Source organism: Limulus polyphemus, unplaced genomic scaffold (assembly GCF_000517525.1).
Source record: "Limulus polyphemus unplaced genomic scaffold, Limulus_polyphemus-2.1.2 Scaffold2587, whole genome shotgun sequence".
In the NCBI taxonomy this organism is placed as follows: Eukaryota; Metazoa; Arthropoda; class Merostomata; order Xiphosura; family Limulidae; genus Limulus; species Limulus polyphemus.
In genome coordinates, this window is record NW_013668197.1 from 55221 (window position 1) to 71357 (window position 16137).

The 16137-nt window shown below is 36.5% G+C and overlaps 1 protein-coding gene across 3 annotated transcripts in view; it reads left to right on the forward strand.

Moving 5' to 3' along the window:
- LOC106467364 (phosphotriesterase-related protein-like) overlaps window positions 1-16137 on the forward strand; it is a 62781-nt gene that overhangs the window by 34912 nt on the left and 11732 nt on the right. For all 3 annotated transcript variants that reach the window (XM_013927711.2, XM_022395528.1, XM_022395529.1), the window contains 2 exons: window positions 1682-1872; window positions 13424-13579. In XM_013927711.2, the coding sequence (XP_013783165.1) occupies window positions 1682-1872; window positions 13424-13579 (347 nt within the window). The remainder of the gene's footprint in view (window positions 1-1681; window positions 1873-13423; window positions 13580-16137) is intronic.

Here is a 16137-nt window from a genome sequence, read left to right on the forward strand (position 1 = left end):
CTGATTTATGTTAATGTAGTGGAGTGAGTAATACAGACTGTCAAGCATATGCTTCCTAAGCTTATTAAACCAAACTAGGACAGACACCCTATATCATGTTGGCACATTGGACAACTGAAAAAAAATCATTAAGTTGTTATGAAAAAATGTTCATGTTGAGCTGAAAAATTTTGCTTCCTGTAGACATGATTTATGGCCCTTCACCTAGAACAGCCATTGTATAATGTCTACAAAAATTTAAAGTTTGGACATTGCCAAAATCGGCGAGGCTGCACTGCTCAACCACATGGGGGAAAAGAATTATACATCTGCTATCCAATCATCCAAGGCTAACATGGGGGTGAGATGATAAAAATAATAAATAATGAGTAAAAAGTATCAGGTTTAAATTATTTTGACTGATTTTTATGTAAGCTGGTAAGTTTTTCATGGTACTTTGTTAATGTAACTGCTGTGTCAGTTAGCCTAACAAGTTTTGGATATGGATATTTACAGTTAATCCAGGAAAATTTTTTAGCATCTGTTGTGTTTCTTTGTCTCTCTGAATATTCTGTGTAAGGCTGCTGAGTGGTTATTGTCACAGGGGACAAAATATCTGGGTTTGCATCATAATTTTCGATTCAAAACAACCCCAGTTGCGAATCACTTTCCACTCCAGTAACCATAGCAATAGTTATCATGCAAACTGGGGAAAACTGACATAGTTTCTTCTCAAAAGGAAATTTTAAAATACAGTAAAATTCAATGATTTTTATGAAATAATTTTTTTTCTCACATTGTATTGTTAGTTGTATAATTTTTTATCAGTTCCATTATTATTGATGCTTTTTTTGTCTTGTTTTTTTATCACCTCATTTTATTACTGCTGCATTTTTACAAGTGTTATTTTTACCAGACACTCTTTCTACCACATTAGAGCAGACAGTTTCTTTGACTCAGCCTCATCATTCTCAACTTTCAAAGCTTTCCACAAAATCCTTTTGCCCATAGACCTCACTTGCTTCTGCAGCGAGCCAAGTCAAAGCTTTCTTTTGTTAACATCAGCCAAAACTTGTGTGACCTTTTATGAGTAAGGTGATCAAGTGACATTGTCTTTGGACAGAGAGAGAGAGAGAGTGTCCATGTACACAGGATCTAGAATGTTTACAGAAAGTTACTATTTGATGTATCACTAATATTAGATATTATCATGTGCCTGGCTGTTATTCCTTGAAATGTGAATTGCTGTTAAGCTCTTTTGTATAGAGAACTACATTTTCTCATTAATTTTATCAGTATAGCAGTTAACCTTTTTGGATTTTTTTAGTTTATTTTTTATTAATCAAATTATCCTGACTCCTTAAAAATTGGTATACCTGATATGAACTATCATAAAAGAACAACAACTAAGAAATAATTTAAATTTTGATGTGAAAAACCATTGAAACCTCTGTTTCCTTTTTAGTAATTAATATTGGTCGTATTACTTTATATGTATATCTATTGTATATATATATCAAGACTCACAGAAATTTTACAAATATATTTTGTTATTTTGTTTAATGATATTAATGGTTTGTTTCAATAGTAGTTCCTTTTTATAACTTTTTCTATGAAATTTCGTTTTTCAGACATTTAACCGTTGCATATTATTTTGGACTGTGTAAAGTTGTTAAAACACCACAATACTTGTTTATTGTAGATACAGTCATAAAGAAAACATTATCTTCTGTGGTTCTGATGTGCAGCAGGCTGTCTTGGATGATATCAAGTTATTTAAGCTCAATGGAGGAGGAAGTATCGTTGAGAACACCACAAATGGTTTAAACAGAGACTTGAATTTCATGCAAAAGGTTTCTGTAGAAACTGGGGTCAACATAATTGCTGGAGCTGGTGAGTGAAGTTTAACACAAACTATATTACATACTATGGATGCACGGGTATGAGTTATGAGATTTCACATGTGAAATTTGAAAATTTTCTGATGCATAAAAGTATTTTTAATCTTATAATGAAAATTACTTTGAATGTTGGATAGGCAATAGGTGAAAAGAAAAAAGGCATGAGAAAAACATTGCTTAACAAACCTTAAGACTTAATAAAAAAATTGATATTTTGTGTATGAAAGCATTGTAATGTTTATTGACAACCTGCCAAATTTAGTGAATGTATGCTTATTAATTTAAAAGTTATAGCATGAAAACTATAACAAGCACAAAATGGTTATGAGGACCGAGCCTGTGCTAAAAGAGTTAAATATTAAATGACATCTGTTTTGCTTCCACCATGTATGGCACTGTCCTGGTGCACGTCTCTCCCTAGTGACTCCACACCTATGCCCTGGACTTGAAAGTCCAGTATGATAAAGATGCCATTGAATAAATGGAATCTGGGAGAACTACACTCTGGCAAGTGCTAGCTCTTTAATCTGGGGTTGCTTCACATCTTATTACAGGTTCTGCCAGTCCCCTGGTCACTCTATAGCCTCTGGTTGTCTTGGCAACTTGCCTGACTTTTTGGAGAAAATCTCTGCTGCCCCACACTTCATCCTTCTCTTCTATGAGTACTCATTGTCAGCATTTCAACTCTTATTAATGGAATTCTTCCACCAACCGTACCTGGCTCTTGGGGTGATTGGATGTCTACTTTCATGGAGAGGTACCAGTTGTCATCATCATCAGTGAGTTCTCGCTGTCTCATCTGCCATCTTACAGCTACCATTAATGGCTGTGCTTCCATCAACACCCTTTCACTCACAATTCAGTGTCTAGATCCTTTCTCCACAGAGAAGTTCCATGCCTTGCACCCAGTCATCCTCCTCATGTTCACCTGTGACAATTTATACTTTACTGGTGAAACAACTGCTGTTGGTGGAGATTAAAAAGCTCCTTAAATTGCACTTTTTCATGGCTTTTTACATTTTCCTGTTTGCAGTAGGTAGTAATTAATTACATAGAAACTGATACTTATTCTGTCAACCATATATGTAGACAGTTGCCATCTACAAAGATGGCTTTCTTTTTTCACTGCTACATAAAATTAATAATAGTTTTTAGCTTGAAAATTAAAATACTGACTTTCTGATCATTTGAATTCTTCAAACATTTTCAGATTTTAATCTAGCTTGTTTTAGGCCATGCATTTTTATTTTAATACTCAAGAAACTCTCCCTCAAATGTAGGTGTGGTAGCATAGGGCAACAAGATTTTTTTATCTTGTAAAACAGTTTGAGGAAAATCTCAAAATACATTCTTTTGTTGAATTTAACTGTAAGACGATTTATTTTTCTATATTTTAACTTACATGCTATATTACCCAGTAAACTTTTTGATGATACCTTTGGTGCTTGGTTGGAATATTTTCATCATTTGTAGTTAGCATCAGTGATTCCTCTTCCTTTATCTGTGTAGAAATATTTCCTTCTATGAACTGTTTGGTCAGATTGTCAGGTTTTTGCATATGGGCCAGATTCTTTACAGTAGGTGTATGTGACTTGTTGGTGAAAATTTCAACAGTAAACAAACAGAACACAGTCCACTTGTTTAAAAATATTATATTAAAACAAGTCAAAAATGTTGAAGGTTATTGGATTAATAATCTAAACACTGTTCATTGGTTTAATCTCTGTCAGAAAAATAATTCTTATTCTTTGATTATTTTTTTTCATGTAATGTGAATGCTGAATTTCCTAAAACTTACTATATTTCTAAGATAATTTTCCATACCTGTTTTTATAAATTGATTAGCATAACATATCATTTTCAATCAGTCTCCAGGTGTAACCTTTATTTTACTTAAACACTTAAGTAGTTTGAAACAATATTGTTTGACAGTATGACCTGTAACAATATTGTTTTTGTAGGTTAGTCATGACAGCATGTTTGATTTCTGTCAGGTAAGTTTTCTTCTTCTTAAGTTGCAAAACTTTTTTTAATTTTCTCCACTAAAGGCTTTATGATGCCCACTGTTGGTTTTTTACCTTCAGACAACACAGGAGTAACATGGTGTACTGGTTCCATAAGATTCAGGAATTTTTCTGCAGTGTCAATACTTCTGCATGACATACTGTTTGAAATTGCTGCCACATTTCTTTTGCTAAGCTTTTCATCTTTCAAAGCTGCCAAGAATGCAACTTGTTTTAATAAGTGCTGGACCTTAAGGTTGCTGCTGGGGAAGCTGAAGCAGTGCTTGCTTCTTTTAACAGAGAAGATGCGTGTGCACTTCTGTGAATAAAGCTAACCAATGATTTCATACTTGCAAGCACATTGTGAACAGCTTTAACTTCAGTTGCTTTTCCTGAAACCAAGTTTAAGGCATGGGCAAAGCATCCTATATGAATAGGGATCTCAGCCACTCTAGCAGCAATTCTCATGTTTGAAGTGTTGTCTGTAGTAATACAACATGATGAACACTTCCATTCAACAGCAACTGATTTCAAAACTTCACTAGTATGCAATTCAAGTAGCATGCTTGTTTGAAGGACAGCTAACTTCTAACTTGAAGTCTTTACAGTGGTGGGTTGTTATTGTAACATAAGACGTGGTTGATCTGATTTGTCTAGGAATATTTGGTCCATGAAACACTTTCAACTGACTGGAAGACTGGAGTTCAGCCTTCATTCTTAGTTAGCTTTGATAAAATTATTTCTCTAAAGGTGAATTTGGCTGGCATTTGGTAATGAGAAATCATATTTTATTAATGAAGCTTTGATTGATGTTAGCAGAAACTTTGTTTATGTCATTTTCAAAACTTAAAGGTAACATATTTAACGTAGACCTTTGTCCTTTACCTATTTTCTTCAATATCTACAACAAATTTTAATTATCACACTGATTTTCAATGATAATGTATTATATTCTAAACTGCTGATGCTGACACAAATGTTTTAAGAAATTTTAGTCCCTCCACTGAATTTAGTCTCTGCATGGCATATTTTGCAAATAACAATGTGTTTCTAAGATGATACTTTAGTTCCACACACAGAATATCTATATTCTTCACAAATCTGCCTTTGAGATTTTTATGCTACTAGCCTTGAGCTAATTCCCACCTAAAATTTACATATTTAATGTGAACTGTGCAGGTGCATGATGACATCATCATGCAACAAAGCCCTTCACCAATAGAAGGGTGACACAACCTCCATGCACAGGGGTTCCCCTTAAGCACTTGCTCTCAAAATAATTTCATTCTTTTCCTCAGCATTGCCTTGAGTGGACATGTTAATTTTTCTTGCTTAAGTTCAATTCCATCAGATTTGCGATTATTAGCAAAACTTACATTTTCGTTCTAACTTAGCTTTTGTTTCAAAAGCATTAACTAATTTCTAATCTTAATGAGTTCTCAAGTGATGGTGATGTTTACTTTCTCCTGTTAGAGTGAAAATATTTCAAACACAATAATTATTTCTACTATGGCTACTGGAGGCTCACTAACTGTTGAGGACTTTACAGCCATTGTATAGTGTGTGTGTGTGGGTTCTCTCAGGCATACTGAACTTCCTCCTTCCATCCTTTCTGCTTAAGTTCCTTCACCTCAGTTTCAGAATGACCAGTGGGATGATGAATTTGACCAAGTGTTTCCCCTAACTGAGCTTGCTTTGGGTACCACTTTACTGGTCAAGGAAGATCCTCAACCTTTCAATCTTTTTCTGGGTATGATTTCTCAGATATGTTCCTTTCTTTCTCTTTTTGCCTTCATCTTTTGATTCACTTTTGATTCTTTCCCTTCTTTACTCCACGTAAGATTCCTTTCTCTTACCTCCTTCACCTGATATTAGGGTTCATGCTGATTCTTTTCTAGAACAACTATGTACCCACATATCTCGTCCCTCTCACCTTCTTGAGTCTTTTGTCCTAGCATATGACCATTCTTCCTTTCTTTTTCTTGATTCTCAGTCTATGGAATTTCTTTTACTTGCTTGAGTAGCAGACCCTTTGTTTTTTATTTCACTTTTTATTGCCCAGTTTTTGCATCTTCATCTTTTTCTTACTACCTTCTTACATTACCTGCCATCCCTTCATCATATGTCATATGCTCTTTACTACCTTGGCCTGTACCACTTTTGCCCTTTCCCTCCTTACTCAGTTCCTCTGCCTTTTGGACTTGTTGGGTCGAGATGCACTTCTTACTAATGTTCATCTACCTCCTTCATATCTCTGTGATCTTCTTCTGGCTTCTTTTTTCATCCAAAGGATTCACTGATTCACCGGAGACCCAGGCTGAGGCAACCCAGCATCAGTCCTCATTTTCTTCCCTTGTCCTTTCTCATGCTTAAACAGTATTTAACACAACTCTTATCTTAATTGTATTCAGCTTTTATCTTTTCACATAATGGAATGTCTGGTAATCAATTTTCATGCTTCTCATTTTCACTTGATGTAAGAGGTTCTTTCACTTCTGGAGAGTGGCTTCCCTGGAATCCCTCATTCCTTTGGGGTGTACACATATGCACTTCCTACAGTGAACCTTGTGCAACCAATGGAATCTTTCTCTTTTTGATGTGTTTTGGTGGTCATGAGACATATCCCCACTTTTGGTGGATCAGTTAGCCATGATCCACTCTAACAATTCTAGTGTTGTTTCTTATATCATCTGTTCCAGGGCTCTACTTTCAAGCACTGGACCACCAATTCTGAGCTCATTTCCCAACAAATTCTTCTTATCTCTTGTTATGTGCCAAGGGCTTTGAACCTGGTGGTAGATCATCTCTGTTGGCTGGACTTCATCTTGCTCATGGAGTGGCTTTGTAGGTGCCTTTCTTATTCCTCTTGACTCCAAGCTACCTCTCTTCTAATCCCTAGTTCTTTATCTTTTGGCTGTGGCTGTCATTGCCCTCAGCCAGGATTTGTCTCACCTTTTTATGTATGCCTATCTTCCTCTTTGTCTCCTCCCTTAGGTCCTAGTCTTGATATATGACATTCCGTACTGGGTTCTATTAGTGAGACCTCTTTGACCAGCTCAGCTTTAGTTTCCTTTGCTTCTTCCACTGATTTCTATACCCTCTTTCTCTACCCTATGACCCATCTCTATTGCTTCAACCTCACATATCCATTTTTTCACCCAGGGGTAGCCTCTCTTCATCTTCACATGTGGAATTTGTCCAGTTCATCAGCTACAGGGACAGTTTCTCCAATCGTGTAGCCTTCTTCTTATCCCATTCCTGTCATCCTTCCATCTTATCTATCTCTTGGTCACCTACCTTGTAATAAAAAAAAGTCCAGCACAGAATAACCAATGTAGCACTTATATGATCTGATTGTCAGACCTGCTGCCCTTACTTGCTCGAACAGCTCTCTGAGTTTCTCCAGGTGGTCTTTTCATCTAGCTGTGTGGATCAGAATTTCATCCATATAATGCTTGATGTTGGTGGTTTTGTGCAAGATCTTCCTCATCATGCAGTTGAATGTCACTACCCAACCTACTAACCCAAATGGCATTCTCTTGCATTTTTAACATGTCTGGTATCAAAAAGGCTGTCTTCTTCTTAGGTTCTGTCTCTACAAGGATCTGCCAATAACCTTTACTGAGGTTGATCTTCTCAAAGAACTTGGCCCTGTCTAGTTTCACCATGTTAGCCTTTGGGTTTCCAATAGGTTTGGAGTTGAACTTCGTTATAAGATTCAACTTATGGAAATCTATGCAGAAGCAGTTTGAGCTATCCCTTTTCTTCACGATTAGCACTGGTGAATAGTTGCCTGAATTTGAAAACTATGATTCCAGCTTCTAACATTACCTCAACTCCTTGCTTGATCAGGTGTCTTAACTTGATACCTGGTCATGGTCTCAATTTTGTGTTGGACAAGGTCTGGCTTGCCTGGTCTATCTGTGAAAACATCAGTGTACTGATACGTCTTCTAGCTCCTTCTTCTTCTTGCCAGTCAGTTCTTCACTGATGTTGAAGTATTTGTATATCTCATCTCCTGTTCTTCAAAAGGTCCTTTCCACTGCAAATTGAGATTGTTCTTGTCTGTGGGTAGCAGAGCCACGACCTTCCATCAGACCTTGAAACATCAATCCTTGGCCTTCTTATTATAGAAGTGCTTCTGACTGGCTTGAGCTGCATACAAACTTTCTCAAGCAAGTTAACAGCTCTCTTTCAGTTGGTTTCTGAGGTATATCACATACTGATATGTGTTCCTCACTTCTGACTTTTTTGCTCCTGTCCACAGTTCTTTCAATATCTACATTGGACCTCATACTGTTCTTCCATACAGTAACTCAAAGCGTGAAACTTCTGTACTTGCTTGTAGGACTTCTTGCTAAGCAAATAATACTGCCTGCAGGTACCTATCCCAGGCATGTGGTCTCTCCTGGCACATCTTTATCAATATGCTCTTTAAGATTCCATTGACTCTCTCACAAAGATGCTACTCTCTCCATCTATATTTTTGGCAGCCTTATGGCTTCTGGGTAACATGTTACATAGTCAACTATTGCCAGAACATACTGGTTATCCTTGTTGCATACAGGTGCTAGTGGTCCAATCAAGTCCACAGCTACTCTGCTATATGGCTCTTCTATAAGAGGCATCTCGTCCAGTGGCACCTTGGCTACCTATCCTCTACATACTGTCCTTTGGTAGATGTCACATGATCTGCAGAATCTGGTCACATCTCCAGTGATCCCTGGCCAATGGAAGTTGCTGGTGGTGATTCTGCCTGCTGTCTTCTTCACTTCTAGGTGTCCTCCCCACAATCAACTCATGAGGTAACTTCATCACATGAGTGTGGTATTCTGTTGGTGCTATGATTTTTTTAATTTCCCTGGTATAACCACCTTGATAGATCTGGTGTAGCACTCCCTTCCAGTCCTCTATTATGTAGGTCCCTTTCCTTTTGGTCTTGTGCTTGAATTTCTTCCGAACACTGTCACAAAGTTTCTGCAGTACCAGGTCTTTTTTTGTGCTCTCTTCAAATCCCATAAAGCTACATTTGGGATATTACCCTTCATGACTTGCAGGGACTTCATGTCTTGCTTATTTTTCTTCTCTTGAGCTCTAGTAGTGAATCCAAATGACTCATTAGTCTTCTTTCTATCTGGTGTCTCCAAACTTATACTATTGCCAATCACCAAAATCATAGATGGGTGCCTTCATACACATGGCCTCAAAGTCTCCCAAATAATATGAAGTGTCCACTTTTATTCTTAGTATGGGAAACTTTCTCACTGTCCCATCAGTCAGCACTCACAGACTTACCTTGCCATCAGTTACTAAACTGGTTCTCACTGCTGCACCCAATGTGTTGTAGAACTTTCATTTTCTTGTCCCCTAACAAAGCATTCCATGTTGTAGTTTGTTGGCATTTCTGTTGATTCATTCACTAACTTAAGCTAATCATCTATCATGCACTGTTTAATCATGGTGATAGCACTTTCTTGTTGTGATGAATCTGACAAATTGTCCAATCAAATTCACAGCTACTCTGCTGAATAGCTTTTCTATGAAAGGCATCTCTCCCAGTGACACATTGGCCACATTCCCTCTATGTAATGTCCTTTGGCACATGTCACATGATCTGCAGAATCTGGTCACATCTCCAATGACCCCTGGCCAATGGAAGTTGCTGGTGGTGATTCTGTCTGCTGTCTTCTTCACTCCTAGGTGTCTTCCCACAATCTATTTGTGAGGCAACTTCATCACATCAGTCTGGTATTATGTTGGTACTATGATCTGTTTAATTTCTCCAGTAGAACCACCTTGATAGATTCAGTCACTCCCTTCCAGATGTATGTTCTGTAGGTTCCTTTCTTCTTCAAATCCCATGAACCTGCTTTTGGGATGTCACCCTTTACAACTTGCAGGGGCTTCATGTCTTGCTTGCTTTTCTTCTCTTGAATTCTAGTGGTGAATGCAAATGCCTCATCAGTCTTCTTTCTGTCTGGTGTCTCCAAATTTCTACTATTGCCAATCACCAAAATCATAGATGGGTGTCTTCATACGCATGGCCTCAAAGTCTCCCAAGTAATATGGAATGTCCACTTTTATTCTTAGTATGGGAAACTTTCTCACTGTCCCATCAGTCAGCACTCACAGATTTACTTATCTGGTGTCTCCAAACTTCCACTACTTGGTAGTTTGCCAACCACCAAAATCATAGGTGGGTACCTTCATAAACATGACCTCAAGGTCTCCCATGTAGTATGGAGTGTCTACCTTTATTTTTAGTATGGGAAACTTTCTCACTGTTCCATCAGTCAGCACACGCAGATGTACCTTGCCTGTCATCTGGCCATCAGATACTAAACTGGTTCTCACTGCTGCACCCAGTGTCTTGTAGGACTTTCACTTTCTTGTCCCAGACATAGCCTTCACCTTCTGGCATGTTTGTCACATGCTCCGAACACTACTGGTACTGTTGACTCATATGTTAGCTTAAGCTGGTCAGCAATCATGGTGATAGCACTTCCTTTTTGTGGAGAATCTGATAAGTTGTCTTTATTCTGTTTCTTCTTGCAGCAGCATTCATGGTGTGTCACTTTTTTTTGTTTCTTGCCAGCATATAGCTCCAGCTGACTTAAGTTGACATTTCTGCTGGTGCTTGTTGGTAACAGGCTTGCACTCACTTTATAACAATAACAGCATCGCTTCTCCCTTTTAGCTGTTGAATGCTTGTCACTTTCATTGGCATCCTGTTTCTGGTCAGCCACCCATGGTTTCAACTTTGACTAGTTATTGTTGGTCTTGCCAGTTTTACTCCCTCAATGGGCTTTCTTATACTGTTCTGCCATCTTGATCATCTTGTCCACTTCTTTCGGTGCTCTTTCTTTTAGGAACAGTAACATGTTGGTGGAGCATGTGGTCATGAACTGTTCACATATTAGTAGATCTGCCAGTCTTTCAAAACTATCTTCACACTTGGCCATGTCAGTCCACCTTGTGAAGTATTGCCACAGATGTGCCACATACTGAAATACAGTTTCTCCAGTGTCAGGTTTTTACATCTCTAAAGTTTCAGTGAAAACCTTTCTCGGTAAGTTTACAGTGTTTGAGCAAGGCCACTTTTAACTTTTCATAGTCCATGGCATCTTCTGATGTCATACACACCTACACATATAGGTCTTTTCTTATAAGAAGTGTGTTGAGACAGACTGCCCAGTTGCCTTTGTCCCATTTCTGACTTTGGGCGAATCTTTCATACCCCTCCAGGAAAGCATCCATGTCATTCTTCTGTTCATCAGAATTGGGAAGCATGGGTCGGCTGGCCCTGACCCTATAATCATTCTTGGGTCCTCTATCATTCTTTTGGGTGAACTTAGCAATCTCAATTTGTGCTCTTTTTATCTCTCCCTTTTTGAACTTGTTTTTCACACTCACATCTTCCTTTAGTCTTTTTCTTTCTTCCTCTCTTCTCTGCTTATCTTCTTCTCTCCTCTGTTGATGTTCTACTCACTCTAGATCTTGTTATTGTTTAACAAATTCTTGTATATCACTATCTTTGAACATAAGTCACATGCCCACTCTACCATTTATCAAAGTCAGTTGATATGGTTATATAGTATGGTTGTGACCTCTGCAATATTTTCCCCACCACTACGACTGTGCATATATAGTCTTGTTTGCCACTGTTGTTTATATCTAATTATACTACCATTTACCATTGTAGATCTTGGCTGGCTCACCACTGTCAGTTTTTATGTATTGGCCAGATTTATTACAGTAGGTGCCTGTGACTTGTTAAATGAAGTCAAATGTATATACAAATGTTTGCTACACTGTTGGTTATCACAGTTCTAACCAGAGCTTTAAATAATTGTCTTTTTATCATTATAGTCCACCCAGGCTGGTTCAGTTACTTTAGAACACTATTTGACAAGACAAATTATTATTCCTGCTCTGTTCTTACAATACAGTCTGTGATAATTTCACTTTAAAATCACCACTACAACTATTGGTTACCATAGTTGTATCCAGAGCTTTTAATAATGGTCAAAGTCCACACAGGCTTGTTCAATTACTTTAGAGTTTTCTGCTCTGTTATTACAATTCAATCTGTGATAATTTTACTTTAAAAAATCACCATTATATGCTCTTTATTACTAAACTCATAATCAAGCAGTCTAGATTTTGAACTTAATTTCTAACACATATTTATACCCTGACAGAAGTCTAGAAAGTTCCACCCACTACTAGATATTATGATGCAATAATACTCAATTAAACAACGAGAAAAACTCAGAAGGTTGTAGTACCATGATGCAATAATACAACAATCATCAATTCATAGCTATTGAACTACATTATTGCTATATAAACTATGTAACTCATAACTCTCTCATTAAACTTAAGTTGAAACATTCTTTTATATCTAACACTCAGTTGCCTTATCCAAACCTCATACCTACTTATGGACTATCATGAAAAAAGCCAGCATCAAGGAAGTAACCGCCTATTCTTAGGCTCGCACTTGTCGGATTTTAATTATTAGGTTTCACAGTCTCCCATTGCACTTTCTCCAATAAATAACTTTTCCAGCAGCATCTGCTGGGAATCCAGGCATTTCTTTGTGTCTCTCCAATGCCAGTTCTTCTCCCTACTTCGTGTGGAGCATGGAAGTCCCTTGACACTTACCATGTCTTAGCTGCTGAGGTGGTGGATCTTGGAGAGTTCCTCACTGATTGAGCCCAGCAAAATATGGTGAGAAGTAGGATGGTGGTGGCACTAATGATGTAGCGCAGGTCTCCACTCAAACAGCTAATGTGCCTTCCTCCTGTAGTCTGAGTCTGTCCAGTTGATTCAAGGTGAAAACATCTTGTGCAGGTCTGATCATGCTCTAAGCACACTACACTTCTTGGTTTACTGACCACTTGTGTGCAAGTTCTTGAGTGGTAATGTTTTCTTTCCATCCAGCATCATCCCTTGGGCAGTGGGCTCATGATTCTTAATGGCCATGTTCTACAGAGGTCTTTGTAAGTAATATTTGACTTTCTACTACCTTGTTTAGGCTGTCTATTGTATGGACCGGTTTTTAATAGCATTTTTACAACCTTCCTATTACAGACATGAATATGTATGTTTCTGTTCAGCTCCCAAAATTTGAAAAGCTCTGACAGTCTGTATTTCCATTAAAAACCTCAATTCTCTGCTAACAGGTAATACTGTCACACAGTATACAAAAAATATTTAAAACTGGAGTGATCAGCAAGTAATGAAATTTGAAGGAAAATGTGCCTTTCTGTGACAATTAACACAGATAAAATGTACCGAAACAACTGTGCATAACTTGTAATGTGAAGTGTGCAAATAAATAAAGAATTTTATTATTATTATTATTGTTCAGACATAATTTAAAAACATTTTCCCTTGTTCATAGATTTTTGGTAATATAGCATTTTGTACAAATAACAATGGACAGTATTAAACTGTTTTTTTAAAAATATTCTATTATGTGAGTATAATTTACATTTTTAAACATAAGTGTATAATTTTTTATTTATATTACAGGTTATTATGTTGCTGGATCACAGTCTACATCTACACTTGATAACTCAATCGAATACTTTGCTGGTGTAATGAAAAGAGAACTGTTAGAAGGTGCTAGTGGCACAACCATTAGATGTGGAGTCATTGGGGAACTTGGTTGTTCTTGGCCTCTTCATGGTTAGTTGTAATTTTATGAAATAAAAGCACTAAGTGAAAGCTTTCTTATTTCCCATATTTTCAGGCATAAATAACTTCTTCAAAAATGATGAAATTATTAGAATCAATTTAGGAATTATCTACAACTAAGTTTGTTTTGCAGCTTTAGTCAAAGTAGTAACAAATATTAGAACCTGTTATTTTATATGAAGATTGGGGAAAACTTCAGCTTCTCTAAGTAAACATGGACATGAAGGTTGCTAATTACTTATGAATCCTGAATCACATACAGGAATTTGCTCAAAATTCTAATAGAACATTCAATCAAAGACCACCTTAAAAAGTTGTTGTTGTTTTTAAGCAAAAAGGGCTATCTGTGCCCTGCCCACCATGGTTATTGAAACCCGGTTTCTAATGTTATAAGTCTGTAGACATACTGCTGTGCCACAGTGGGGCACCTTAAAAAGCAGACTTATTCATGAAACAACACTCAAAACCTTCCTTTCCAATAGTTAAGACCACCCAAACATTCATATTAAGCAAAATAAGTGATTTCACAACTGTAGACAAAATCAAGGTTTGCCTATTTCTTCATATTATTATTGTTATTAATATTATTGTTCACAAGCCTACAGCAAAATTGGTTGGGTTTATTGTAACCAAAACCTAGACAAATATACTATATGAAATGCTGCAAAAGTCCATGACATATTTAAAAATTGAAAGTTTATTTACGTGGTTATAAATGTATAATAGATGCAATGTTGTTCTGAGCCGCTACTTTTGTACTTAATGCATGTTAAATGTATCTTTACACGGAACCTCAAGTACAAAGCCACCTGGATCATTAAATAATTACTTTAAAAGACACAAAACCTTATTTGAAGTGAAGTTGTAGATGTATTTGTTTTATTTGAAAAGGCTGCTTTTCTAATGGTAAAATTTATAGCCGCTTAGTGGGGGTCGTGTTTTGCTCTAGGCATACACTTGCCCATTGCTGTGCATTAAAAAACCCAACATACAAGATAATTAAAAACTGAGAATTTAAAATCTACAAATAGAGATTGCAAGAAAGTAAGCACACAAGGCTGGAGATCTACAGGTGGCAGTTTGCTGAAGCTAAAAATTCCTATTATAACTCCACTATAAAATTATTGCACATGATTTCTACTGTAATGTGGGATCAAACAGGAATTTTGCAAAAAACTGAGATTAGTTTAAACTTTATTCAATCTTCTTAATTTTGTCATGATGTGAAATTTTCTAAGTCCTTCATGTGCACATTAGTTGGAAACTACAACTCATACATTTTCATCGTTACTTGAGTTTGCTGTCTCTATGCGGATATCCGCATGTTTTTAACAGTTGACGATTACCGTAGTAGATTTTTCTACTTAAATGATGGTGGTAATTCTTTCTACTGTTTCTTATACTTAGCTGAAATTGTGAGTGAATATTCAGTATTTATTACCACTGCATATAGCACTATTTCATATATCTATTACTATTTTTAAATAGAGGATGAAGGTAGCAGTTGTATATGTTGTTGATAATTGACAACTTATGCTAAGTGTGTCACTGTTGTCTTTTTTGCATGAGTTACTTGTGTTGCCTTATTCTAGCAAACACTAGTGCACAGCAAGCTGTTGAAGAACATACATAAATGTCATGTAGACCTAACAAGGTAACCATGTTACTACATCTGTTTACATTGCATTATTTTGTGTTGTACTATCTTAGAAGAAACATTATTACATTCTGAGGAGATTGCTTTGTAGCTGCTCGTCTTTTGTTACATTACACTGTGACATTGATGGAAGCCAGTCATTAAATCAGTGATGATACAATCTTTGCTTTCAAGATGGTCCTTTTAGAATAACTTAACATTTTGTTTATTGTAGTAGAATACCTGTACGTGTGTTTATTCTTTGTTGTACATTTGTTATTTATTTTGAATAAGTTCAGTGTGGTGGTTGGATGGAATAAAAAAGCCAATGCAGCAGTAAACTGTTGAAAAACATCTAACATTCAATTGAACGTCTATATACATACATATGTAGCTTGAAATTTATTCTCCATAATTTAAAAAGGGGAAATAGGGATCATCTACAAAGTACAGAAGAAAGTTGAATCAAAATGCTAAGATTATATTTTCAAGCCTACAGCTAGGGACTCTAAAAAGTAAATAAACAAGGTTTGAAATAGTGTCTACATTATTATTCTTTAGTTACAAATCCCTGTTTTGACTCCATTAAAATTGATAAGTTCTATAGACATAGAATCAAAATAAGGATTTGTAACTTGAGAAAATAATGTAGACACTATTTCAAGCCCTGTTTGTTTGCTTTTTAAAGTTCCTAGTTGTAGGCTTGAAAATATAATCTTTGCATTTTGATTCAACTTGTTTCTATACCAATAATGCCTGGAGACGGCTTGAATTGGTAATGAAGAAAAACTTTAATATAAGTTTAACATAACAGCAAATGTACAATGTTTCGCCAAGGTTTTGTCATCATCGTGTGCAAAACGTTGTCAAAGCGTTGTACATTTGCTGTTATGTTAAACTTATATTAAAGTTT